Source organism: Bactrocera dorsalis, chromosome 4 (genome assembly GCF_023373825.1).
Source record: "Bactrocera dorsalis isolate Fly_Bdor chromosome 4, ASM2337382v1, whole genome shotgun sequence".
Classification (NCBI taxonomy): Eukaryota; Metazoa; Arthropoda; class Insecta; order Diptera; family Tephritidae; genus Bactrocera; species Bactrocera dorsalis.
Genome location: NC_064306.1, coordinates 63,894,684 through 63,919,972, shown reverse-complemented (window position 1 = coordinate 63,919,972; position 25,289 = coordinate 63,894,684). Strand labels below are relative to the sequence as shown.

General features: G+C 37.2%; 8 protein-coding genes across 9 annotated transcripts; 3 read left to right on the top strand and 5 right to left on the bottom strand.

The window, feature by feature from the left end:
- LOC105226956 (probable alpha-aspartyl dipeptidase) lies at positions 1 to 1,309 on the bottom strand. Its single transcript, XM_011206099.3, has 3 exons — positions 969 to 1,309; positions 340 to 900; positions 1 to 265 (listed from the first exon to the last, which is right to left on the bottom strand). Exons 1-3 carry the CDS (start codon positions 1,064 to 1,066, stop codon positions 202 to 204), a joined length of 723 nt encoding a protein of 240 aa, XP_011204401.2. The 5' UTR covers positions 1,067 to 1,309; the 3' UTR covers positions 1 to 201.
- A 440-nt stretch (positions 1,310 to 1,749) lies between these two features.
- Positions 1,750 to 3,003, bottom strand: LOC105226955 (ferritin-2 heavy chain). The gene is made up of 3 exons (XM_011206097.3): positions 2,722 to 3,003; positions 2,422 to 2,643; positions 1,750 to 2,350 (listed from the first exon to the last, which is right to left on the bottom strand). Exons 1-3 carry the CDS (start codon positions 2,857 to 2,859, stop codon positions 2,153 to 2,155), a joined length of 558 nt encoding a protein of 185 aa, XP_011204399.2. The 5' UTR covers positions 2,860 to 3,003; the 3' UTR covers positions 1,750 to 2,152.
- Positions 3,004 to 3,133: 130 nt separating this feature from the next.
- On the bottom strand, positions 3,134 to 5,636 carry LOC105226954 (dual specificity mitogen-activated protein kinase kinase 6). Its single transcript, XM_011206096.4, has 5 exons — positions 5,046 to 5,636; positions 4,590 to 4,980; positions 4,399 to 4,531; positions 4,047 to 4,249; positions 3,134 to 3,990 (listed from the first exon to the last, which is right to left on the bottom strand). Exons 1-5 carry the CDS (start codon positions 5,105 to 5,107, stop codon positions 3,787 to 3,789), a joined length of 993 nt encoding a protein of 330 aa, XP_011204398.1. The 5' UTR covers positions 5,108 to 5,636; the 3' UTR covers positions 3,134 to 3,786.
- A 276-nt stretch (positions 5,637 to 5,912) lies between these two features.
- LOC105226953 (UPF0488 protein CG14286) lies at positions 5,913 to 6,764 on the bottom strand. Its single transcript, XM_011206095.4, has 3 exons — positions 6,505 to 6,764; positions 6,310 to 6,444; positions 5,913 to 6,245 (listed from the first exon to the last, which is right to left on the bottom strand). The coding sequence occupies exons 1-3, from the start codon at positions 6,665 to 6,667 to the stop codon at positions 5,941 to 5,943; spliced, it is 603 nt and encodes a 200-aa protein (XP_011204397.2). The 5' UTR covers positions 6,668 to 6,764; the 3' UTR covers positions 5,913 to 5,940.
- A 318-nt stretch (positions 6,765 to 7,082) lies between these two features.
- LOC105226951 (60S ribosomal protein L30) lies at positions 7,083 to 8,131 on the top strand. The gene is made up of 3 exons (XM_049456439.1): positions 7,083 to 7,240; positions 7,337 to 7,482; positions 7,913 to 8,131. The coding sequence occupies exons 1-3, from the start codon at positions 7,220 to 7,222 to the stop codon at positions 8,079 to 8,081; spliced, it is 336 nt and encodes a 111-aa protein (XP_049312396.1). The 5' UTR covers positions 7,083 to 7,219; the 3' UTR covers positions 8,082 to 8,131.
- A 299-nt stretch (positions 8,132 to 8,430) lies between these two features.
- LOC105226950 (transcription factor grauzone) lies at positions 8,431 to 10,676 on the top strand. The gene is made up of 4 exons (XM_011206093.4): positions 8,431 to 8,641; positions 8,705 to 9,738; positions 9,806 to 10,184; positions 10,243 to 10,676. The coding sequence occupies exons 1-4, from the start codon at positions 8,528 to 8,530 to the stop codon at positions 10,435 to 10,437; spliced, it is 1,722 nt and encodes a 573-aa protein (XP_011204395.2). The 5' UTR covers positions 8,431 to 8,527; the 3' UTR covers positions 10,438 to 10,676.
- Positions 10,677 to 10,743: 67 nt separating this feature from the next.
- LOC105226949 (neuferricin homolog) lies at positions 10,744 to 11,921 on the bottom strand. The gene has a single exon (XM_011206092.4). It carries the CDS (start codon positions 11,855 to 11,857, stop codon positions 11,030 to 11,032), a length of 828 nt encoding a protein of 275 aa, XP_011204394.2. The 5' UTR covers positions 11,858 to 11,921; the 3' UTR covers positions 10,744 to 11,029.
- A 694-nt stretch (positions 11,922 to 12,615) lies between these two features.
- Positions 12,616 to 23,631, top strand: LOC105226948 (uncharacterized). 2 transcript variants are annotated; one of them, XM_049456393.1, is made up of 13 exons: positions 12,616 to 12,841; positions 12,921 to 13,006; positions 13,078 to 13,151; positions 13,208 to 13,932; positions 14,582 to 14,781; positions 14,850 to 15,153; positions 15,448 to 15,529; positions 17,335 to 17,959; positions 18,025 to 18,406; positions 20,229 to 20,507; positions 21,005 to 21,483; positions 22,955 to 23,113; positions 23,351 to 23,631. In XM_049456393.1, exons 1-13 carry the CDS (start codon positions 12,821 to 12,823, stop codon positions 23,529 to 23,531), a joined length of 3,597 nt encoding a protein of 1,198 aa, XP_049312350.1. In that variant the 5' UTR covers positions 12,616 to 12,820; the 3' UTR covers positions 23,532 to 23,631. The 2 variants fall into 2 exon arrangements, with proteins under 2 accessions (XP_049312350.1, XP_049312349.1); XM_049456392.1 differs by having other exon boundaries at positions 12,616 to 12,850; positions 23,351 to 23,630.
- Positions 23,632 to 25,289: the final 1,658 nt, after the last annotated feature.

The following is a 25,289-nucleotide window of genomic DNA, read 5'->3' as shown; positions in this document are numbered from 1 at the left end:
TTGAGTAAATGCCTTTTATTTGTCATACATTGTACGTTAAACATAACAGTTGATAGCAGCAGCACAACAATTATGCACAAATGCAAGAACAATGCATACGTACAATGTCAGTGACAAAAACAACAAATGCACTATGTGTAAACACTTCAGTTTGACGTTTAAATTAAATTTAAAAAATAGTGTTGCATACGCTAATGCAATTTAAGATTGATTTAAAAGGAAACTGAGGTCGGTGTTTGGTGCAAATTCAACTTGCTCCTTATTGCTGCAAAAGAAGAGTGTAAAAAAAATTATTTAATTGATTTAACTTTACATAACTGCAAAATATAGTTTACTTACGCCATAAACAATTTCGCATTGCGATCGCCTACTAAAACGGCCTTATCGCCTTCCACCAACAAAGCGGTGCCCTCGCGTAAGCCCAACACCGGTTTTTTATGGTACTCAATAAATTCGTTAATGCGTTCGTCACGCGTCTCACCTTTATGACGTGTCGCTGCGTCGGGTTCTAGATAATGTGGATTGATGTTGAACGGCACCAAACGCAAAGCGTCAAATGTGGGTGGAAACGCCACAGGCATATCGTTTGTTGTATGTATGGAAAGTGTGGCCACATTAGTGCCTGCACTAGAGCCAATGTATGGTATACCCTTTTGGAGTACACGTTCACGTATTATAGGTATTAGATTTTCATCGTAAAGCGCTTTAAGCAATACAAAAGTATTGCCACCACCGATAAACAGCGCCTCCGCCTGCAGCACTGCTTGTATGGGATTCTGTTTAACGTGTAGGCCTTCAACTTTGAAACCCCATGGCGAAAGTGTATTTTCAACAAGTTCTGTGTATTTGTTGTAATCGTTCTGTGCGTAGGGCACAAAGAGAACCGTTTTCACATTGCGCCTACACACAAAGTATGTAAAAGTATATTGGCTAAAATGTATAGTGTGTTATGGACAACTTGTACTTACTTAGTTAGAAATTCCTTTAAATGTTCCTTCGCGTGCTCCAAAAATTCATAACCATGTACGCGTGAAGAGGAGAGCAAGAAAAGCGAACGCGGTGACATTTTTACCAGCAAATTTTCTAAATTTTGGAAATACTGTTTGAGGCTTCGTGCAGAGCAAGTGCTTTGTGCTGTTTGTGCTGGTGTTCGCGAAACAAGTTATTTACGTGCAGACAAGTTTACTATACACTTAATTTATGAGAAATAATAAAAAATACTTTTAAAGATAAGGCTTATTATCGATTTTGTTTATACGAACAAGAACAACAATCAACAACAATTGCAGTTGTTAAGCTTTGAGGAGTGAAATCAGCTGGTTTTCATATTTGTACTGATAAGAGAAAAACCGATTGTCTGTGCACCCGGTAACCGATGCATTGACCAATGTTGTTTCTTAACCGTTTTTTTTTTTTTAAATTATCTTTCCACAAAATAAATATTTTGTTAAAATTTGATATTATTAACAAATAAGGTAATTTATTCATTTTAATTACTGGGTTTAAGCACAACCATACCATTTTTAACCCTGAAATCGGATGTTTTACCAAAGACGGGACTTAAATAATTATATTTGGATATTTTTGAATCATAGTATTTTTTTGTAAAACTGAACGTTGCCGAAGGTCATTTTTAAAACTTTTCTCTTAGGCCAGCGCCATTGTGGTCCTGAAAGCATTGCCTTGAAGAAATACATATACTTAATAACTTATAGCTCTTTTAAGAGTTAACCGCAAATGATAGATAAATTTACTATTCGTTTTAATTTCCGTTTTATTATTGACTAATTTCTGCTTTTAACATATATTTTTAATAGTTTTAGCAATAGCACACCTTACTATAACTTTTACCACCAGCTTTTCTTAGGAGCATACTTTTCTCTTCAAAACAAGAGTGCATAATTGACATAGATACAAATAGATGTAATAACAATTCAAGCACAAATTTAAACATAAAATTTGCGTAATATTTGTTAAAAGATATATTTTCACAGTACATATCACAAAAGTTTAATATAGGTGAACATAGGTAGCGTGTTCAAGCAATACTATGCTTGTATATTCCTTTTTCACCTTAACATTCAAATATATTAGTTGCTCTTTTACGAAAAATATTAATTTGTTTGCACTTTGATTTTGTATTTTAAATACTTTAATGCATATCCTTGCCCTTAATATCATTATCAAATATATGCACACCCAATTCTTTTTCACACCTTTCAATTTGAGTTATATAATCGGCCAACTGTTTTTGCGCATCCACTTGTTCAATAAGGAAATTTGTTTCTAAAAAGTCACTTAAATGTGGGTCGCTGTGCTCATTTGCCAATGCATGTAACGCCAACAAGGACTTGACGAAGGGGAATAAAATATTATGTTACAAATACTATATGCACAGGTTGAAAAAGTAATGGAGCTCACCTCGTTAACCGTCTTTTCCATGTCCAAAGCTTCAATTAGCGCCGCTTTGACGGTTGTGAACTTAAACTGCGGCGCTGGTATCTCCTCCAAGCATATGGTGCCGCCACGTTTGTTCATATATGTCATCAATTGAGCTGCGTGTTCACGCTCTTCCAAACTAGCAGATTTGAAAAATCCATAAAGTCCAGGTAGGGCGACATCGCTGCGGTCGAAATGGTAAGCCTGTTAAAAATTTATATTTTCATTACATAGTATGTATGTAGAAACAACATTTTTTTGTAAATTAAACACTATGCTTACCATAGCCATGTAATCGTAGCTTGACTTTAATTCCAAATGTATTTGTTTGTTAATCGCATTTTCGCATTCGCTGGCAAAATTTTGTCGCACCATCAAACACATGAGACGCCGGAATTGTAAACGTCCGGCGAAATTCATAATTCCAATTGGAGCTCAAATGACAATTTGATTTTCTTACTTTCAAGACAAATGATGTGAAAATTAAAGTTGATTTTTATAGTTTCCGTATTTTGTAAATTTGTACCAACAAATTTCCTGCCTATGTATGCAGTTGCATAAAGTGACAGATAATTGACAGGACACGCTGCAGCAGATGCAATGCGCCGGTGCAAATTTTTTTGTTTACACATATTTTACAAATAAAAAATAAATGAATGTTTAACATTTTTTACTCCCTTAAAAATAGAACAACTACAGTGTTTGAGGCGATTAGCACACATTTTATTTCAGTTTTTCATGAATTTATGCGCTTAGTATTATTTTACCACATTACATCTTTCTTTCGTAAATATGTAGGTATTTTTTTTTTTGATTATTTGCTTCGATATTATTTTTATTTTCAGCATATATGTACTTGTAGTATTTTATGCGTTTTTATTACGGCATGATTAACAATTTTTTATTAAAATCTAAATAGGCACACTTAATTCTCCAAGATTGAATTTAAAATATTCATAGATCTTTATATTTTTATTAATAATATGTTATTGGTGTTCGAATGACAAATCTCTCATCATTACGCATTTTGTTTTTATAAAACATGTATGTTTTTTCTCTTTATAAGACAACAGTTTTCAAAATACTATGTAACAATTATATCTTCAAGTCTTACATAATGTAACAACTGATACACTTGTTTCTAAGGCATTATTAGTAAGTATCGTTTTTTTCATTTCGTAATGTAAGCCTTATATATTTTTTAACTCACTGCGCTAAATTTCTTTAAAGCGTTTATAGGAAAGTTAACTGTTTATTATAAATCGTTTACTTAACCACTATTTGCATTTTTTCTTCAATAATTAATATTTTACAGTTCTGTAAGGAAGTAGCCAATGTACGAACCCATTACTCCGGCAAATCCAGTATTCTGGACACAAATTCCGAAATATCCGTGTCGCGTTCTATGTGTTCCTCAATGAATTCGTGTTTCAGCAGCTGTTCGTAATTGGGACGTGCTTTGTAATTTTTCTGCAAGCACTTCACTATAAAGTCTTCGAATTGGGGTGAAAATTTACCAGGTTCGAGACGCGGTGGACTCTCATTCACCACCTGTAATTGTTTCAACAATTTTAAAATTATGCAAAATTTATTTGCAAAAAAAATACCTGTTTCAGTTGTTCAAATGGTGTAGTCCAGTGATTGTATGGAAATCTGCCGGTTGCCATTTCAATCATACTGATACCCAGCGACCAGACATCAGAGCGTATATCATATTGAGCAGGATTGCCTTGTGGATCGATGCGCTCGGGTGCCATGTATGGTTTACATCCAGCATCAATCGTTTTTGCAACAGAATCAACCAAGTAACCTTAAGATATAAACATTTAGTAAAAATTATTTCAATATCAACATCAATATGTGACATTTAGAAGCATTATGCAATTGCTTTCGTTTCAACCATGCTGTAATAATGTAAAACATATTTCGGCATTAATTCCATTAATTTTTTCTGCTTACCTGAAATACCAAAATCGCACATTTTTACTTCACCACTCCGGTTGATCAAAATGTTTGATGGCTTTACATCGCGATGTATAACTTTTAGTTGTGCATGCAGATAATGCAACGCATTTACCACCGACATGGCAATCTATAAGAAAACTTACTTAAGAAAATCTTTTTAACCTAAAATGCATTTAAGTACGTACTTTGCCCAGCACACTTTCTTCCATGGTTAGATTGTTTCTAAACACCTTTGGGTAAAATTTATCCAAGCTTGTATCCATTACTTCCATACAAATCCAAACGTCACCTTCTCGGAAAAGTGCACCATAAAAATGCACTGTGTACGGGCAGTCGCTTGAACGCATGGATATGTCCAAGTCCATAAGTAAGCGTTTCTGTTCATTTCGGTTTACTGTCGCTGTTATGCGTTTCACAGCCATTACCGTGCCTGTCTGTTCATGCCTCATTTTTTCCACAATACCATAAGCTCCACGCCCCAAATCGGCAATCTTTTCCAAGCTGTCTGCATTGATTTCGAATTGTTGATTACCTATATTAATTGTAGCACTCGAGTCTAAATTTCTTGGCGGCATACTGCGAGTAAATACATAGATTAAAATCAATTATAACAAAGTTCTATAAATAAATATTTAACATACATTTCCGGCTCGGGTTCCTTTTGGATAACGAATTTGAAACCGGGTCTTTGCCTTCCAGCCATTTTTTAAGTTATAAACGATTACGGCGTACAGGTGCGAAATAATTTTTACCAAGGATGTAGGAATTTCTGCTCAATCGACCTTTTCCGACCTTATGCGAGTTTTGGTTGAACTTTTTGACTTCCAACAATTTCTTTTGTGGTATTTTTTGAAGTTTTACCGTCCTAAGCCTATTTTGAGTTTTCCCAAATTTGGAATTTTCGCGGCTCCATACACATTTACCTATTATTTTCTGATTGGCTTTCTACCTCGTTTCGTGTGGGCTCGCGCTCGCAACACATTAACTTACCCCAAATGTCACTTTTCTCCTAATTTGGTAATATTTTCTAAAACATTTTAAAGTGCAAATATTCGACACACTTTATTATTATATTTTCATTAAAAATTTGCCGCCAATATAAACCGATCAGTATTTCTTAAACTTATCCTTTTCCAATTTTTTCGCCGATTCTCGGTTCCTATCAAATAAAATCTTGCAAAATTTTCTCGTTTTTCGTTTCGTTGTCTCGTTCGATATCTGCTTGACTGCTGTTTTCGTGCTGCCATATTACTACGTAGAAAATATATAAAACAAGGAAAACGACTTTAATCACAAGGGTTAATTCTGAAAAAATATAAAATTATATTTTTATAGATAAAAATCACACGGAAAATCGTTATTTTATTTGATTAGAAAACATAATAATTAGAAAAAGTAACAATATATTAAGTTTTATTGTAATAAACTCACGGACAAATCATTTCCATCTTAAATTCAACTAGTTTGATAGCATAAAGTTTATATATACATATATAGAGACACGGATATAGATTTATGTACTAGGTAAATTTAATTTTAGCTTTTAATGGACAGTCCACTTAAATTTAAATCATCATTATTTCCATCTACAACAAAGTTAAATTTAAAACCACCGCCAGTTAAATTTAAGTCTTTGGATATGTTTGAATTGTTTTCGTTTTTGATATCCGTATCGTTTTTGGCATTCGTATCGCTTTCGGCTAATTCAGAAACAACCGTACCGTTTGGAGTTGCAAAATTAAAGCGGAACTCTTTCCCCGTTTGGATAATGGCAGCTTTTTTGAGAAAGCTTGACTTTTTATTTGCTTCCATGGTTTGTGTAAATTTGATTTGTTTAGCCGCTAAAATAAGAAAAAGAACAAAAAATAAAGTGCAGAAACATAAATCAAATGTATATTTGCATACCAAGAGCCATCTTCTTTTCTTCTTCTTTCATTTTAGCACGGTAATCTCCCAATGCGGCCTTCATAACCTGGCGCTTTTTAACAAGTGGCGCTGTTGAACTTTTAAGCACCCTTATATTCTTCACCGTGTCATCGGCTGTGATAGTAACTCAACAATTTATTGATATTCAAATGATTTGGGCAGATAAATACTGACCTACTTTTTGGGACAGCTTTCCTGAATTAAGTGCATTCTCCAACTGTTGAACACACCAACAAAGTTCCAATTCTATTTGTGCCTCATTTTCAAGTGTCTCCCTGCGTGGTGCTACTAATGGAGGTGGCTTTTGGAAAGATTTTGGCTTTTTTATTTTGCTCATCTCCTTATACTTATATTTTTAATAAAATCAAAAGATATTCTTGTTCGAACTAAATTAGACGACTTGTATTGTGGAAATCAAAACAAAATATTTTGACGTTTTGTTATGCCCCAACACATGTTGTAAAGAATGTCATTAAATTTTGCTACTTGAACAAATTGCTAAGTTATCGATTATAAGGATATATTTGCTGCTCTATTCTTATTGCCTTGTCTATCATATTGACATACTTTATTCAAAAATTTTATTTATTTTTAATAATTATATTATTCTATTTGTGTTCGATTTAAAAATAAAATTATAATTTTTATAATTACTTATCGAAAAGTATTTCAAAAAAAATTATATAGATGAAACTAAATGCAACCCTGTGGTTGAAGTTTTCTTGACAGCTGTCAACTCAATTTTCCTTCTTTTCTTACAAATCGTCTTTGGAGGTGGGTGCATTTTTCAATTATTCCCAAATTATTCTAAAAATCTAATAAGTTATTATTTTAAAATATATTTCAGATTTCCATCCGACTTTGTATTCATATCTAGAGATCAGCAAACATGGTTGCCGTAAAGAAACAGGTATAAATTGATTTGCTTTTATTGACACGTGGTGATCTATCCCGACGCCTTTTTTTGAACATAACCTAACAATGTGCATTTTTCTTCTGTTTACAGAAAAAGGCTTTGGAAAGCACCAATGCCCGTTTGGCTTTGGTGATGAAATCGGGCAAATATTGCTTGGGTTACAAACAAGCTTTGAAGACCTTGCGTCAAGGCAAAGCGAAATTGGTGTTGATTGCCAGCAACACACCAGCGTTGAGGTGAGCCGCACAAGCATCCATTTGCAATGTGTAAATAGTATTACTTGCTGGAGCCATATGGAGTCTTACGAGACTGAGAAGTATGCTCCCACACAAGTTTCCCATATTTGTTTGCATTCTTTTAATTATTTGCAATGGAAGCTATGGAGTGGATACTCTCAGACCATTGTTGCATAGTTCTCGAAAATTTGCGGTTTAAAGCTACCTTGCAATAACAGACATCCAAATGGTTCCAGCGTGGTAATACAGGTAATGAAATTTTTTAGTTTCATTAGCTTTTAATTGCTTCTAAATGATGAATGTATTATAATCAGACCTATTGTGTTGATATACAATTACTACTAGAGACTCTTTCTGAGATGGCTTAATGCTTATCGCTCAGATCAATTGTATATTATATATTTTACAAAGTGAAATTATTTTCTTTTAGGAAATCCGAGATTGAATATTACGCTATGTTGGCCAAGACCGAAGTGCAACATTACAGTGGTACCAACATCGAATTGGGTACCGCTTGCGGTAAATACTTCCGTGTGTGCACAATGTCGATCACCGACCCTGGTGATTCGGACATCATCCGCTCATTGCCAGATAACTAAATCCAATGATTGTAGTTTTATAAATTAAAAAATAAAATTTTTAAAACAAATCTGTTTGAAATTATTTAGTGTGTTAGTGACAGGTCTCAGGGTCTCTAAATTAGAACTAGGTAGTAAATACGGAAAGTAGTGTATTTCCGAAAATAAATTTTTGGGTTTTGAAAATGAACGATTTGCATTATTGGTCTAATAATAATTTAGATTTTTTTTACTGTATTCGGTTTTTGATGATCTCGCAGCTGCGTATGTAAACTGGTATTAAAAGGCATCTAAAATTTATAATGAAAACTACCATACAATTCTCGTCTGTGTGAATACGTCTATATGTTCCTATAAAAGTCAGTGCATTTTGATACAACCCTGCGCAAATGTTATTTTATGTCTTCTCCTTGGAAAGCTAAACAACAAATTTTTACAAAATTGTAATAAACAATAAATCGAAAAAGATGTTATGCCGATTGTGCATTAGTGATTGTGATCACAATTCTTTAGAATTATTTGATTCTGGTGGAAAAAATACAACAATTTACAATGTTGTTGCGAAGTATTTTGAAAACGAGGTATGTTCTTAAAATAATAGTTTCCACGCCTCATAAAGTGTTTTTGTATATAAAATCCATTAGATAAAAAATATGGACGAAGTAAAAGCAGAATTAGATGCTGAACAGTGCCAGGGAACCACACAGCAAACGTCACAGGTGATCTGCGCGAACTGCTGGCGGCACATAGACGATTTTCATCAATGGCAAAAAGAATTAGTAATCTTAAAAGATGAACGCCTGAAATTACTACAGCAACCATATCAAAGGGAACTGGTGGAGAGTGTTAAATTGGAAATGGAAATAGATGTAAACAACTTAAATATATATGAAGAATCATTTGCTGATGACACATGTGATAACGACGACTATTTTAATGAAGACACTGAAGATCCTGTAGCTATATGTGAAGCCAAACTCTCAACGGCGCCAAAGAAATTACCTCCCGATGAAGGCGTAGAAAATGTTGCAAATGACGATAATGACAGTCTCTATGACGATATGCCATTGTTAAGAAGAATGAATTTAAGGCAAACAAAAACATCAGCACCAACTAAGAAAAAGGCTGGAAGGCGAAAAAAATTGAAAAAAGTTGTCAAGAAAGCTTCCGATGTAGATACTGATTTGGATTATAATGAGAATGAAGATAAGGACGAAAATAATAGTGTTGAAAAAGTCAAAGAGAAAAGCTCCAAAACCAAGGAGTTTGATGCCTTTATTGCTCAGCATTTCAAGGATAAGTTACCATGTGAATTGTGCGGTCATCTATCTGCTGATTTTACAGAACTACGCACACATTTCCGCGAAGTGCATAACAGTAATAAAGGCTATGTATTGTGCTGCAAGCACAAATATAGCCAACGGTTTCACTTCGTTGAACATTTGCAAGTGCATTTGAATCCACAAAAGTTTCAGTGTGCCGAATGTGGCAAATGCAGTGCTAATGGCAGGAGTTTAGTGGCGCATATGAATTCTATGCACAAGCCTGAGTCATTAGAACGTCGTTTCGAATGTGAAGTTTGCCATAAAAAATTCGCAAAATTACCTATACTGAAAACTCACATGGAGACACATGCGGAGGGCAATCCTGATCACATCTGCAAGGAATGTGGCAAAGGGTAAACATATTTATTATTTTTCATTATGTATTTATTTGTCAAAACATCCGCTTTTCTGCTATTGCAGCTTTATTTTAGAGAGCCGTCTTAACATTCACATACGCAATGTGCATAGTACAGCTTATCACAGTGTTTGTGACCAGTGTGGTAAATCTTTCCGTGGACGCTATGCACTGAAATATCATTTGCTTGAGCATGATGGAGCAGGCAAACAACTTTGGCCTTGCGATCAATGTGATGCCAAATTACATTCCAAATTTAGTTTGAAACGACATAAACGCATAACCCATCATGACGGTTCCACCGTGTACGTGTGCGGCGAATGCGGAAAAGTAGCTTTAACAGAGGATGCATTAAAGTCACATAAACGTTACGTACATCAACGGGAGCGTATACACAAATGTACGGTGTGCGATAAAGCGTTTAAGGCCTCAAAAGTGTTAAAGGTATTTACTCGAAATATGTCCATTATTTTTCGTAATTATTAATATTACACTCATGTAGGAACATATGACAACGCATACAGGCGAAGACTTGTATCAATGTCCACATTGCCCACGCACATTCAAAGTGAATGCTAATATGCATCATCATCGGAAGAGGAAGCATCCAAAAGAATGGGCTGAAAATCGCAGACACCGACCAATGTCATTCAAACATATGGACCTTAACGCCATTTCAAATGAAGTGGTGCTCTAAACTGAAAAAATATATACATTTTGCATTTTCATAAAAATAAAAAAAAAATATTTCTTATATTATGATTTTATCAAAAATATTAGTGAACACTCTAATTTAATTATGTTGGTCCGAAAACTTTAAATTGCTGTCAAATTTTCTAATATAATTTATGTCTACTATTATGATTTCAAATAAAAATAAACCAAAGTATTTTCATCACGCAAATCAAGAATTAATACAAGTAATAATATTTTATTATAACTGATGCTCAATTATGATGTTTTGACTATAAAAGAACTTTCTGAAAATAAAATATCCAATACCTCGGGTAAATATGTTTTTTCATTTATTATTTTGTACAAAAATTGAACACTAAGGCCTCTATCTTATTGTTGGATATGTTAAGTGCAAATACTTTTTTGTTTTATAAAATGATTAAGTACATAAAATGCTTTAGTATAAAGTTTAACAGGTTAAATACTTGTTAATTTTTCACTAAAATTTATAAAAATCTTGATTTTTCACTAAAATTTATAAAAACACTTTGCTATAAATTGCTTTGTATAACAACAGTTCTAGAAGCACACACACACATGTACGCTTACTATTGCTAATCCACCTTGTAGTAACACTCATGTGCATGTGGCGCGCAATTCTCATACTCCTTGAGCATTACCTCCGTTGTGTCCAAGTCCTTGTCTTGCACACAAGCACAGCGGAAGTTGTTAGCACCAATTTCGAACAATTGTCGTGGGTAGCCCACCCATTCACGCTGTTTGCCACCACTGGTTGTGGTGCACCATACATGTGACCCCCGCTCTACTGACCACTCAATATTGCAATCTGGATAGACTTCGCGCAATTGTTCGGCTTGCGCTTTGGCAGCTTTCGCTTGCTCCAAAAGCATCATGTATTTGTGATTGTATGACGTTGGTTCACCGTTTTTATCATAAAAGCGTCCTATTAGTTTACCTTTGTAAACATATTCTCTCCTGTAAAATTGTTGCCAATTTTCTAGACTGATAAGATCATTGGGTCTTAAAGTGACGACGTCATCGGCCTCATCTTCGTCAAACTTTTCGAATTGACCATTTATAAATGACACAGAAGCATCGCGTCCCACGAAAAAATTATATGCACATCCTGGCCCATAATGCTTTGCACCTTTAGTCACATCGAATACCGTGCCAATTATGGCCAAATATAGTGGTGCGTCATTTTCGCCATTGAATTGTGCCAAATCATCACGCGTGAAAAGCCGCTCACTTAACGCTGGCTCTTCGGGATTTTGGAATTTAATCGCTATACTTTCACTTGCTGGATCCGCATATTTGTGCACCGCCCAATTTATAATTTCATTGTAATAAACACCGGTAAAAATGGCGATCACTATTAGTAGGAATTGTAGTTTAAAAAGATGTTTTACAAACTCGAACATTTCCAGCTGGTCCAAATGCAATTTTATTGTTTACGTCCTGAATGTAAATAGTCAATTACAGCGTTGCCATATACATATGTAGATGTATATGCTTTTGTACAAATTTGTACTTGAAAGACATGCCAGAAATATAATTTTGTAAATAAACTTTATTGAAAATTAAGTAATTGTTGTAAATGACATTAATATGCCACAAAATTATAAAAATTAATAAAGAATAGATTTGGCTTTCGGAAAAAAATCATAAAACATCTACAGTTGACTTGAAGTTCTCCATAACTCGAACACTTGAATTGCCAGTATTACTCAAATTTCACAAAAATTTCCTTCCATAACTCGAAGCCTTTCAAACTCTAAGAACTAGGACGGGGCACAACTAGTATCGGATCCCGCGGAACCGCGGTTAGATGTATGAGCTTGTAGACGTCGTAATTCTATTCGATCGTCTAAATAATAAGTTTGATCTTTCAGTTGTGGAGAGATTGAAAATGGAGAGAATATATAGTACATATCTCGTTCCATATCAGAGTTCACTGTCCACTCTACGGAGGCCGCATCTATCTTAGCTAGGTCCAACTGATATGCTCCAAAGTATGATAAATTGCACTGATCGTGCATAAGTATGTAAAAGTAGTCTTAAAAAAACTCCTATTCACTTCTAGGGTCACTTTAAGATCTTCGGTTTAGTCGAGTTCGATTTACCCTAAAAACAAAATAATAGAAATATCGTTTTAGGAAAATATACCTTTTTTCTTATCGTTAGTTACTCAATCGTGTATGTCATTTCATATTGGGAAAATTTTTTTAAAAGAAACTTTGCTGCCAAGAAATTTCGTCGATTTTTTCATTTTCAGTTAATTCAAATAAAATATATTTTATTTGATTTTTCTGTCCAAATTAAACAACATTTTTACCAGTTAGCGCTATTTTTAATTCAATTCTTAGCTGTAGAAACCTTTTCAAATGGATAAGCCCCTGAATAAGGTAATTCAGGTAAAATCATATAATGGCATTTGCCGATCGTTGAAAAGACAACTAGACTACAACTAGTTACGTATTACAGAGTAATGAGTCCAGCATTTCCACCACCGGTACCACGGGTTCACCACAGTTCTCCGATACATTAGAGAACAATGTCAAGTACATGAAGTGAGTAACTGTTGAAAAGAATTAATGCCAATTCACAAGAGCTTCATATTGCCGTTACACTCTTCTTACAGCTTAAATTTCGTCGACAATTCCGAGTCTTCAAGTCAAGCTAAGGACCAAGGCATTGATTTCCAAAAGTTGCCACGTAAGTTACCAACCAATAAATGCTGCTTTTGTTTTGTATTCTCCTCTATTTTATAGAAACCTTTGATGGTGCCGCGTCTAAGGCCGCAAAACCACCACCCAGCAAGATACTGCCGTCCAATATTCCACTACCGGGCAAATTTGATAGTCAAAAACCGAAAATAGTCTGCACGCTCAAAGAAAAATCTCTACTCGAAATGGGTTTCAAAACGAATGAGATACAGGGCTGGGAAGACATAGTCCAGCCGCCCAAAGAGAATCTCTACAAATTGCTACGTAACATGATTGACAACCACATCAAACCGAATGTGCAGATACGTATCGGTGGTGTGACCTTCAACTGTCACATGATGGTGCTGCAGTGTTACTCCGACTTCTTCATGGAATGCAACAATGAGGTGTTGATCCAATTGCCCGAAGAGAAGATAACACCCGGTGCTTTTATGATGGTCTACGATTGGATGTTGGCTGAGGAGCCGTTAGTGCAGCGTGAGGGCATACTGGAATTATTTAATGCGGCCAATTTTCTGCGCATTAAAAATCTGGTGAATCAATGTTGGCTCTGCTTGGACGATGACGTGCGTTTTCGGGAAGATACTGCATTCTTACTCTATCTTGAGGCACGCAATTACGGTCTGGAGAGTTTGGAGCAGCTAATGCTGACACGAATTTGTAAATTTTTCTTGACACTTGTCGCCTCTAAAGAGTATTTGGAGCTGACAACGAAGGAGATTTGCACGCTGTTGAGTTCTAATACAATTGGCGTGAATTCGGAAATTGAGGTAAGTCCGAAGTTGTGCCTTATATAGATTTTTAGACTAGGAATTTGCACTATATTTCACGCGACCAAATATCCCAATGTCGAATGGTTTTGTTAGAATAGTTCTTCCAGGGTATTCGCCTGCTTTTTAAGCTTTTCAAGTTGAGATCCAAATTAAGTCTAGAATTTTTACACCAATGATAGTCGATAAAGACCAATTTATTATATGTGAAGGTCGAGTAAATATTAGAAACAGAACTGAGTACAATAACCACACTATTATCGACGGTCTTCTATTTAATCAGGCCATGCTTGAGCTATTAAGTTCGTGGTGTATGGCGGTTTCGAGTTATTAGAGCTTTTATTTGGAACAAACATACATACTGCTATTTCTCAGAATACCATGTGACTATTTTTACAATAAAGTAGATTGACTAGGGTTCCAGACAATGTTACTGGTAACTGCAAGGCCCTATGAATCTATCCTAGGAAGCTGTATTCGTTTGATCCACGGATCTATTGCAGCTTTTGTTAAGTTCATCAGGGCTCCAAATTAGTTGAACTTTCATAACTTGCCCCAGAAAAATGTCCTAATTATAACTAGATACATCTGTTGTTTAGTTCCGTGATCTTAGCCAAACCACTAATAACACAATTTTCCTTTATTCAAGATCTTCATGTCGGTGGTGCGTTGGCTGAACTACAATTGGGATGAACGCGAGGCGGATATGTTGCAAGTTGTCAAGTGCGTACGTTTCAGCTTGATGCCACCGTGGTTCCTAGTGACACTCAACAAAAATATTGACTGCGTTGAGATCGATCGTATTGCCAGTCATCCGGAGGTGAAACGAATGATCAACGACGGCATATCGTAAGTGCGGCCGCCTCTGGCACTCCTAAACTCCACACAACTTTTTTATCCTCCACAATCCTTTCCAGCTATACGACCACTCAATTATACTATGGTGAAAATCGTGAAGAGTTCTTGCATTTCCTGGAACGCTACCAGCTCGTTGCACCGGTTCAACGTCAATGGGTTTTCGACAAAGAATGCAGCTACCATCATCGGCTCGAATGCCCGAATATGCAGTATGTGACGTACAAATCGTTTCTGGAGTATCTTGAGATGATCCATACGATTGGCAAGGATTATTGGCGCTCGCTGGAAATGGCTAAGGGTGTGGAGAAGTCGATGCAGTGTTGCGTGCGCTCCGATTGCCGCAAATTGAACGAGCAAAATTTAGTATGTTAATATATTTTCTAGTCACTTACCAACAACACCAAATCACCTATTTTCGAAGACTACTTACGCGTTTACGAACTAAATATATACCGACTGCAAGTACATATTGTTAGAAGATTTGATGAATGAAAATTTTTGTTGAAATCTGTGATTTGGCATTTATACGAAAATTATTGTGACTCACTTTATATATAATTAAATTAATAAAAAATCAAAAAATTAAATAAAGACTCTGATGATTAAAATTGAGACCGAGATTTCATTTCTATTTCTTTTCTTTTGTCTGCATTCCAGGCCACCGTTTTCACAATGCAATGTCGCGATCAGGGTGTACAAGTTGAGACCAGTTTAAGGCAACGCAAGCCGGTTCTTCGAGGTAAATACCGTAGTATTCTAAAGAAAAAAACACAGAAACATCAAATTTAATGATGAATGTTTATTATCATTTGAAAGAACATTCTTTGGCATTTATTTTTTTAAGATTATCTCTTTCAAATGTTGGCCGCGGCTACGTCCATCCGTTGAGTCCAATTGTCGATGACTTGTTCGAGCATTTCGACTGGTCACTGGCGAATGACAGGCGTGCTGTTTTGCTCCAAGGTCTGAATCGAAGCGAGATTGTCTGCAAAGACTTTAGACTTTACAGGAAAAAGACTAACGGTGTGATATCACACGATCTTGGGGGCCAATATACCAGCCTAAAACGTGAAATTATCTACTCATATCATAAGTCCATTGATTGATGCGGTATGGGGGAAGCGGCGCCGTTTTGTTGAAACCAAATGTCGCCGAGATCGCGAGCATCATTTTCAGGCATCAAATAGTCGGTTATCATGGCGCGATAACGGCCGCCATTGATGATTCTTGAAGAAATATGGATTTATGTTTCCACCGGCCCACAAACCACTCTAAACAGTTTTTTCTTCTGGAAGAAATTACAGCTCTTAAATCTCTTTAGGTTGATCTTCGTCCCAAATGCGGTGATTTTACTTGTTTACATACACATTGAGCCAGAAATGTGCCTCATCGCTGAACAAAATTTGGATCGAAAACGGCGGAACTCCTTAGAACTTTTCAAGCGCCCATAGAGCGAAGCGATGTCGCTTGGGAAGGTCGAGCGGATTCAGTTCTTGCACAAGCAGTATTTAATATGCTTTCTATTTGAGATCTGGACGTAAAATGCCCCAAGTCCTTCTACACGTCAGTCCGAGTTGCTGCGAACGGCGCCGAATCGACTCTCCACGGTCTTCGTGTGCACTCTCAGCTACGGCTGCTATATTTTCTTCACTGCGTGTTGGACGTGGTCTATTCGGTCGAATATTATCCAATACTTAAGGCTGGGTCTCAAGATGTGTGAAGTACGTCTTCCCAGCACTTTCTAAATGTGTCATTGTTAACAATGCTCTATGGCTGGCATGTGATGCCAGTAGGATGTGATCTGTCATTAGATCAATAATCGTACTGCAGTCATTCCAAGACCGTATGAATAAAAAGCATGCCTGCTTTCCTACGCGGCTCTTGTACATGATCTTGACGATCCTGCATGTCCTTAAAGCATTCCATCTCGCCCTGATCCGTCTGTCGAAAATTTCATTGCATATCGTTTTTAGTTAGTTTCATGTTTCCTGTTCCGGTTCTTATCGATTTTCTTGCAGTGGAAACTGGACAGGTTTCAGAAGGCCAAATATATTGTGGTTCCTTCACGAACTCTTTTTGTGAGTTATTATATCGAATTAAGATAGCTATAGTATACGAGTATAATGATTGTGACGGTGGAAAGCTATACTAACCTCTCCAGTAGTTAAAGTATGTAGTAAATGTTATGATTGAACAGGACAGTGGATCTATTTGACCCAAAATATTTAGTTCAGGATTGAAATTGTAAGGAATTTAGTAAAACCCATCTCAAAAATAGGTTTTATCAATGTCCGATCAAACAAAAATATAGACTTCTTGCGCTAATCACAGTCACACTTCGCCAGACTTCGAGTCTACTTTCTAAGTGATAAAGTCTCTCATAAAAACTAGCTTGAGTTAAGAGCTCCTTAGAACTTGAACGACTCTCCTTTTCCTCCTTTCTTGACACAAAATTTAGAGGTCCTTTCGAATATGAGAATAAACCCAGCTAAGCCTTCAGCAAAAGTTTACTATCAATCTAGAATATATTTCTACACTTTTCAGATCAACGTTGTTTTGGCGACCACATGACCACCATGGTGAATTCGGCAAGTCTGAAAAATCTCAGCAAAATAACAACAAGTCAAGTGCTGCCCTCCACCGCGTCTAGCTGCTATGAGTTTCCTTACAGGTTGCAACAGGAGCAACAGCACCACAAACGCCATCGATATCCGCAACGCTATGCACAATTTCAAGAACTAGAACCACAGCCATTTAAGTACAGTTATCAATGCAGCAATGCAAACAACAACACCAACGAGGACAAAGCAATTCCGAGTGAGTTGCATGAGATGAAATATGACGTCCACCGCATACTGAATGATGACTGCGAACAAAACATTGAAGTGCATCATTGTACTGAGGATGGTTGCATGCAACGTGGCGTCAGTACCATCGCCGATGGCGCTATCGACGGGCCTAAGACAATGGCACAGCCGACGCGTTTGCATACGAAGCGCTCACAAAAGCCTTGCAACAATGGCGGTGACTCGAAGACGACAGTTCAGCCACGGCTGGAATGTCGCAACGAGTCGCCTATGGGGCAGCAGGAGCGGCAGCAACATATGACACAAATAGTGCAAGCGCCACAGTTCGGTTTGCCCACAGTCGAGGAAGTGGAGTTTAAAGCGTGAGTTCCATGAAGTTCCGAAGTATTAATGTTTTACACAAATATTTTATTTTACAATTTTAAAGCATGAAGGGTCGCAAGCTTCTCATATTTGGTGGCATTGATCCATACTGTCAGCATTGCCAGCATGACAAAGTTATGGCGCTGCAACAACAGCAACGCAAGCGTATACAGTCGTTAGGTGGCAGCGATGCTGATATTTTGGATCCGTTGCATTACCATAACGGTATGGGCGGTTGTAGCGCTTGCGGCGGTCTTAATCCGCAGCTCAATCAGCTGGATAATTTTGGCGATCGTGTATTGTATTACGATGCTGGCGCTGTGCAGTGGAAACATTTATGTTACCTGCCCTTCGGTTCACGTCATCATCATGCAGCTGTTGTGTGCAATGGACTCATCTATATTATAGGTGGCACCAAGACGGCGCTAGGTTGCACTAAGAAGTCGGTGAGTTGCATATATTCTATATGAATATTCTTATATTTCGGTTGAGTTTGTGGGAATTGAAAAGTAGGTTAACGGTGTATAAACTGTCCGTATCTGATACTCCTTAATTCTATGTTTCGTTAGCTCTCAAAAAATATGGACTTAACGAATTAGTCAAGTAACTTTGTTAGATTCCAGTAGAGCAATTTATATGTATCTTTTACTCCATTGTTTTGAATCCGTATCCAAATCTTCAATTAGCTGTTGAGTGGCAGTGCCAACGCTTTGAGTTCGAAAGGAAAAATAAAGCAAATATTGAGTTTGGCTTGATACAAAGATTTTAATTTCTAATACAACATATTTCTTTCTCACCCATTCTTCAAATTCGTCTTCTCACGACAAGTTTTTCCTGCGATCTCCAAATTGTGCCTTCCGGACGGAGTCATAACCACCGGTTGCATATTTTTTATCGCATCGTAATTTTTTCTAGGAACTATTGAGATGCTGTGGGATTCCCTGGGAAAGAGTAGTCACATATTTCGTTGTACAAGACATTAGAATTCCGTGTAGACTTGTTAAATAAGTAGTGTCGTCAGCAGATCTGGTTGGCGGATCTCGATTTCGACTAATCTGATAACTTCCGTCTTTGAAGTATACCACAATTTGATTTTTTATGAACCCATTTAAAATCAAAAGTTGGTCAAAAGTACTTTCTATTGATAAAGTCCAATATTCTGGTGAGTGCTAGCGAAGCGATGTGATCCTTATTTGAAAACATAGACCTGCGTCTACGGACTGCTTAGCAGGTTCAGGCTCCCTGTCGCAGAACCGGCAATTTACGAAAGAAGCTAGGCCAATGTTGTGTAAATGCTTCTTCAGCTTGCAGTGGTCAATGTAAAGTGCGATCAGTAGTCTGAGTTTATCCCTAGGGAGGTTGATTGCATATTTAAACCCCCATTACCAACTTGGCATACCGCATCCCGTGTAGTTGTGGCCAATGACTCTATCTGCCTACTCCTTCTTCCTTGCGGAGCAGCTCCTTTATAGTGTGGGGAGCCACTTCAGTGAAGTGTTCAGGTCCAACCATGGTAGTGGATGCTGCGGAGCGGGTGAGCTCATCAGCCAGTTCATTCTCGGGCACCCAGGTGAGGTGCATATGGTTACGTTCCGCTAGGCTATTTCGACGTTCTCTACACTCCTGCACTAGTAGCGAAATGATCTCATGGGCGGAGACTGCTTTAAGTGCCGCTTGACTATAGCTAAGTATGATTATACGGTTTAACGCTAAGCACCGACTTATGGCAAAGACTTCTGCCTGAAAAATGCTCGGAAAACTTCCCATAGGTATGGAGAGTTTGGTGCGTGGTCCTCTACACCGATATTTTCGAGTCGTTAGTGTATCATTTGATCGTACTATCCCTAAGCCATAATTCTATTCAGCCTTGCTGCAAAGGGTAATCTTGAAATTCTTAATGAAGTTAACCCTTTTAGTAAAGCTGTCCCTTGGGAGAAGCGCCAATATTATAGTCTTTCATCCGCTGCCGTCGGACAAGTGTGAAATGCACCCGAAATGCAGATACATGCAAGTCGAAACAGTTTCGATAGTTGGAGCCCTAACAAAGTCTGCGAAGTTTTTAAGGCCAAGGGCACTTCCCCATACATAATTCTTGGCTTGCAGCCCCAGCCGTGACGTGAGAAGTTAGACTCTGGTGGAACTGATAAAATCCTTAAAAACTTATATACGCAACTGAACATATACATATGTATGTAATACTCACCACTTGACTCAGTGAAAAAACGAGGACATTGACGAATTAACCTAAAAATCTTTATAATTATATAGATTTTCGAAAAATCAGTTTGGAGCTTCGATCCGCTGACTCTGAAGTGGACATTTGAGAGTAATTTACCAGAGTTGCGACGCGACTTTGCGGCGATTGTGTCTGATGAGTATTGTGGTGGCGAGGTGGCCTGCGAGCATTGTAAGGGCGTAAAGGAACGGCACAAGCAAAGGAATGTCAAAGCAGTTAACGGTTTCTTCGTGATTGGTGGCGAAGGAGTGAATGGCACCGCTTTGCGTACAGTGTGGTACTACAATGTGCTGCGCAAAACATGGAAGAAGGTAAACAGTTTAACAAGGTCCATTTTTTAGACAAAAAAGAAAATAAATACTCTCTGTTGTTACTATTTTGCTTCGGGTTCCACAGAAAAATTCAATAATTACATAGTGACGTCATAAGCGACGTGAAAGCTCTATTTACTTATGCTATGGAAGTTTGACAGAACGAACGGTTCTGTTCTGGCATAATGCAATTATAGCTCTATTATTCTTCGTAATACTGAAATTAAAAAAAAAAAATATTAACTAATTATTAAAAAAAAAATCAATTTATTTTCGTTGAGTGACTTCGAATTATTGAACGCATCAATTGTCATGACAAATAACCTCAATAATTTAATTAAAATATAACAATAATACATATGGACTCTAAATATATACAAATTCACGAGTGGTTGCTCATATCCGGTCCGCTCTTCCTCTCACAAAACACAAACAGACACATGTGTACACTGCTTTATGACTGTTTAACTACATTGCCTGTCATTTATGGATTTTAGAAAGCCCCTTTGCATGTGGGTCGCTACGGCTTGATGGCTGCTATGGTGAATAACGAGATTTGGATAGCTGGCGGCATAATCGAAACCAAAACGAGAGCATCCGACAACTATGATGGCTTCGTCGCTACTTCAATGCCGACCGTCGATGGTAATACTCAAGCTGGCAAGGGTGCTGGCATAGATGGTGGCGCTGATGATGGCGGCGCCAGAGATGACAATGGTAGTGGTGACAGTTTTGCTGTCGAGGCAACAAAAAGTGCAGTCGTGGATGTAATCACCGATACGATGGAGTATTACAGTTTGAAGTGTGCTTACAGCGACGAATACGTTTCGGATGTGCCAATGGCTAAAGTCAATGATGTGAATGGTGATGCTGTCGCCGTTGCTGGCGCTGGCGCTCAACCCACCATTGGACGGATGGGTAGAAGCTTTGAGAGTGGACGTTGGATTAAGGCAAAGCAGCGTTTGCGCATACCCCGGTAAGCGGTTTAAATTTCGATTTTACGACAAAATACTCTTGTGGATTTCTGCGAATATTGAGTGGCATTTGCGCTAGATTAACTTTGATGTGAGCTTGGTGGGAGTCATAGAACGGAACGCATTCAATGCTAACATTTGTACAGAGCAGGAACTGTTGATTTATTTATGACGGGTTGGCTGTGCTTGTGAGCGGGTAGATTTATAAAAAGATATATCGAGTGTGAGAGAGAGTGGTGGATTAAAAAAGATCTTGATAATATTAAAAAAATATCTGGGGAAGGTGTTCTTTGCAATGCATCCATCTTATTAGATTGTTTGATGAAGACAACAAGAAATTATATTTATGATACAGAGTAGGATAGTTGAAGCAAAAAAAGGGTTCGATTACATTTTCTGTTCTAGAAGGATTATATTCTGAAAAATCTGATTTTTTTGCAGCAACCATTCTTTTGAGATCTGAGCACAAGAAATGTAACTCACATCTAAATATTCAAGAACGATATGCTCAACACTGCCGTAGGTGTCTTTAGACTATTAGGTTATTATCAATTATGTCCAAAACGTGGACGTTTTCAGCGCTCGAGGCTTACGAAATTACGAAGGCTCTAGAGGAGGCGAGGTCAAACTTGAACGATGAACGTGACAACGTCAACTTTTAGGAGAAATCACATATTTCGAGATCTGCTCGACAGATTTCAACTTAATTCAGCAAATAGCATTCCGAAACTTAACTTATTCTTCCTTGTTTTTTCTTAAATTGGTCATGGTAACGTGAGTTTATGAATATGACGTCAAAACTGTCTAAAATTCTAGCGAATGGGACACCAAAATGAACTGAAATTGAAAAACCCAAAACTCCCTGCATCGATAATAAAGATTTGTATTAAATATGTGCGTATGTTGTCAGTCCGGGTCAAATTTGATCAGATGTCATCTCAAGAACTAACTAACTAATTATCCGAAAGCTGTAAAATTTGTGTAGGAATGGAATATTTCGACCACCGATAATACTTTATAATCTTTTAAAGCGACCTAAAGCCTATTCAAAAGGAGTCTAAGTCGAAGAGTTGAATACTTTCGCTTATTTTTCCGAAATAAAGTTATGTAGCTCTTCTTCTCAATACAGTCGCGAATAGACAGAATCATTTGGTATTCTTATCTAAGGGTCAGGATCCATTTACAAGTAACTACCATAAAAATTTTTGAAAATATTTCCCAACCCCAATAAAGCAAGAAGATCGTTCGAATGTCAAGAGTAGGTACAAGCGTCAATGTATTGATAAGAAACTAAAGAAGACCGCAGATAAAAACCCGACGACATTTATCGAAATTAGAATGGATATTTTGAAAATTGATATGCTAGTATAACAGATTGTTGTCTAACTTCAAGTTAGTTAGTGACCCTAGTTCAAATTTTTGACTCCAAAATCTATTGATAACTCCTTTCTGAATATTATTGAATTATTTTAGATTATTTGGGAAATTCTGCAGACCTTCGGACAACGAACTGTACCTTGTCGGTGGCATAGGATTTGATTCTAATAATATACTCACATCGTTATCCTCCGTTGACCACTACGACTTTGGCGAAGGTCATTGGCATCATTATGGTGATATTAAATGGGCCAGGTACGTGAAATATAACTAATGAACGACTTTAATAGGCTTTTTTGCCTACATAGTAACGGCGGTTATAACCTGTGAGCAGCGTAAGTTGGTCATTAAAAAACAATTAGTTATAAAAGCAGACTTTTACTTCGTTGTTACTTACGTTTTTACGAAACACTTACTAACTTTTGTACTTAACTCTTTTTTATTATGCAACAGTCACTTCATTCATTAATATCCGCATTTCCCTAACTTTAGACATGGTCATGATATTGCCACACTTAATGACCGAATTGTTATTGTTGGCGGCGTCTCGACCATCAAGAAGTGCACGCTGACTAAGGTGGAAACGTTTTGCATGAAAACGCGCAGAAGCTTCAAGGATATGCCGGAGTTGCCGTGGCCGTTGTCTGGTTGCGTGGTGCTCGCCTTGGATTAATTATTTTAGTGGAGGGGGTGCAGGCAGATAGAGGGAACGTACTCAATGACACAACATGTTATTGATATACTTTGGTTTTCGAGTTATTTTTACAAAAATATATATATTTGCATTTAATTGTTTACAGAAATATATATTCTATATGTTCTAAGTTGTATTGGCGGTTGTTTTTTCTTAAAAACGGCAGAAATCATAAGTCTCGAACAAAATTAACAGCAATCGTTGACAGCTATCAATAGTTCATCGAAAACTGTGTTCGTGAGCTCATTCCGTGAACTGACATGTAAATGATTAAAAAAAAAATTGACCATTAATCTATTTTATATAAATTATATGCGTAAAATTTAATACCTTTTACTCCCACTCTCTGAAATTACTTCAGCAATTCGACTCCGATTTAATACTTATTTTTTTATTTCTTACACGCAATGAAACCGAACTGCTGCCTCATTTATCTTCGCTGTTGCGCCACAATATTTCATGGTGCCTCCTGTTGCCTCACGGCATCAAAGTGCGTTGGTTGTACGCGCCCACGCAGGGCTGTTTTATTTTTACCTCTTATTTGTTAACTTATTCGAGCATACCCTGCAGGGAAATGGAGTGCTGAAACCGATAAAAAAACAAATTCTTTTCATTGGTAAAGTTTTTTACCAAACCAAGGGCACAACCCTGAGAGATGTTTCGCATTCTCACTTTAGCTCATCTTAAAACGGTTACCATTGGATTGGCTGCCCAGAGAATACTTAGTCTAAGACCGGTAGTCGTGGGCTGCTTGAGCCATATATGTAAAAGAATCGTTTCTGGCACTCCCAAGCTCCAAACTTTCTTCACTTGCCTGAACTTCTACACATTGCTCCATCCTTCATCCTGGCCTTAGAGTAAAGCGAATAATGATGGCACCGTAAGAATTTTCAAACGTTACGGACTTAAACTAGTGGCAATAAATTGAGCCATTTTGTATATAAAGCTTATAGATGTCGTCGAAAAGAGTATGCCCGGAAAAGTTGCTATTAGACACCGTGAATCTGGATTTCCAAAATAACACATGTCTGAATATTCGAAAACTCTCATAGGCTTTGACTTTCTACCGAATCTTTTGAAACATGGAGTCGCCAAATCAAACTCTGACTGTTTTTTTTCTGTCTGTGGAAGTTGTGGATGGGTAGAAGTCGTTGGAGGAGATGTGAAGGCAGCTTCTCAATGGATGAATCAAACGTTGAGGGAAAGTTTGGTGGAGGAGTATATTTGCAGGAACTTTCCATCAACTTCAGTTTCATATTTTTTGATTATTGTAGAGTTTTTAGGTCGAAATTGATGTCATTAGGATAGCATTAGATTAATGCTCTGGAGTGGAGCTCTCTTCAGATAAGTGACTGTCCATTTTGATAGCCGAGAGACGATGCTACTCTTACGTTCAGGGCCAGCTAGTAATGGCTAATTTCTTAATCAATGACATCGAGTCACTTTGTGATAAGACTGCGTGCTAGGCCCCAGCTCAATCGCTGTCAACTATAAAGCTGATGAGTTGATAAAGAAGGGTACCCTAAATCCGCTTTCAGTCGATTTGGAATGAATTGTTGCTCCCCTCTCCTCTTGTATTTTACCACTGGATAGCTGCACTTCGCGAGAACTTTTTCAGCACTGGGTTACCATATCTGCATATGCTATAGCTTGATCCTTTGAGTCTAAGACTGAACGTAAGAGATCCAGTGAGCTCTTTGCCATCAGTAAGGCTGGTATCTCCATAGTTGGGGACGG

Bases quoted from the DNA above. Each gene is read 5' to 3' on its own strand.
- LOC105226956 (XM_011206099.3), bottom strand. From the start codon at position 1,066: ATGTCACCGCGTTCGCTTTTCTTGCTCTCCTCTTCACGCGTACATGGT. The intron at 901-968 runs GTAAGTACAAGT...CTTTGTGTGTAG, and splicing joins TTAAAGGAATTTCTAACTAA to GCGCAATGTGAAAACGGTTC. The intron at 266-339 runs GTAAGTAAACTA...CTTCTTTTGCAG, and splicing joins AATGCGAAATTGTTTATGGC to CAATAAGGAGCAAGTTGAAT.
- LOC105226955 (XM_011206097.3), bottom strand. From the start codon at position 2,859: ATGAATTTCGCCGGACGTTTACAATTCCGGCGTCTCATGTGTTTGATG. The intron at 2,644-2,721 runs GTAAGCATAGTG...AATTTTTAACAG, and splicing joins GCTACGATTACATGGCTATG to GCTTACCATTTCGACCGCAG. The intron at 2,351-2,421 runs GTGAGCTCCATT...CCCTTCGTCAAG, and splicing joins TGGAAAAGACGGTTAACGAG to TCCTTGTTGGCGTTACATGC.
- LOC105226954 (XM_011206096.4), bottom strand. From the start codon at position 5,107: ATGGCTGGAAGGCAAAGACCCGGTTTCAAATTCGTTATCCAAAAGGAA. The intron at 4,981-5,045 runs GTATGTTAAATA...ATTTACTCGCAG, and splicing joins AAGGAACCCGAGCCGGAAAT to TATGCCGCCAAGAAATTTAG. The intron at 4,250-4,398 runs GTAAGCAGAAAA...TTATATCTTAAG, and splicing joins GTGCGATTTTGGTATTTCAG to GTTACTTGGTTGATTCTGTT.
- LOC105226953 (XM_011206095.4), bottom strand. From the start codon at position 6,667: ATGAGCAAAATAAAAAAGCCAAAATCTTTCCAAAAGCCACCTCCATTA. The intron at 6,445-6,504 runs GTCAGTATTTAT...TTACTATCACAG, and splicing joins AAAGCTGTCCCAAAAAGTAG to CCGATGACACGGTGAAGAAT. The intron at 6,246-6,309 runs GTATGCAAATAT...TTCTTATTTTAG, and splicing joins AGAAAAGAAGATGGCTCTTG to CGGCTAAACAAATCAAATTT.
- LOC105226951 (XM_049456439.1), top strand. From the start codon at position 7,220: ATGGTTGCCGTAAAGAAACAG. The intron at 7,241-7,336 runs GTATAAATTGAT...TTCTGTTTACAG, and splicing joins TGGTTGCCGTAAAGAAACAG to AAAAAGGCTTTGGAAAGCAC. The intron at 7,483-7,912 runs GTGAGCCGCACA...ATTTTCTTTTAG, and splicing joins AGCAACACACCAGCGTTGAG to GAAATCCGAGATTGAATATT.
- LOC105226950 (XM_011206093.4), top strand. From the start codon at position 8,528: ATGTTATGCCGATTGTGCATTAGTGATTGTGATCACAATTCTTTAGAA. The intron at 8,642-8,704 runs GTATGTTCTTAA...AAAATCCATTAG, and splicing joins CGAAGTATTTTGAAAACGAG to ATAAAAAATATGGACGAAGT. The intron at 10,185-10,242 runs GTATTTACTCGA...ACACTCATGTAG, and splicing joins AGGCCTCAAAAGTGTTAAAG to GAACATATGACAACGCATAC.
- LOC105226949 (XM_011206092.4), bottom strand. From the start codon at position 11,857: ATGTTCGAGTTTGTAAAACATCTTTTTAAACTACAATTCCTACTAATA.
- LOC105226948 (XM_049456392.1), top strand. From the start codon at position 12,821: ATGGATAAGCCCCTGAATAAGGTAATTCAG. The intron at 13,152-13,207 runs GTAAGTTACCAA...TCTATTTTATAG, and splicing joins TGATTTCCAAAAGTTGCCAC to AAACCTTTGATGGTGCCGCG. The intron at 20,508-21,004 runs GTAAACAGTTTA...TATGGATTTTAG, and splicing joins TGCGCAAAACATGGAAGAAG to AAAGCCCCTTTGCATGTGGG.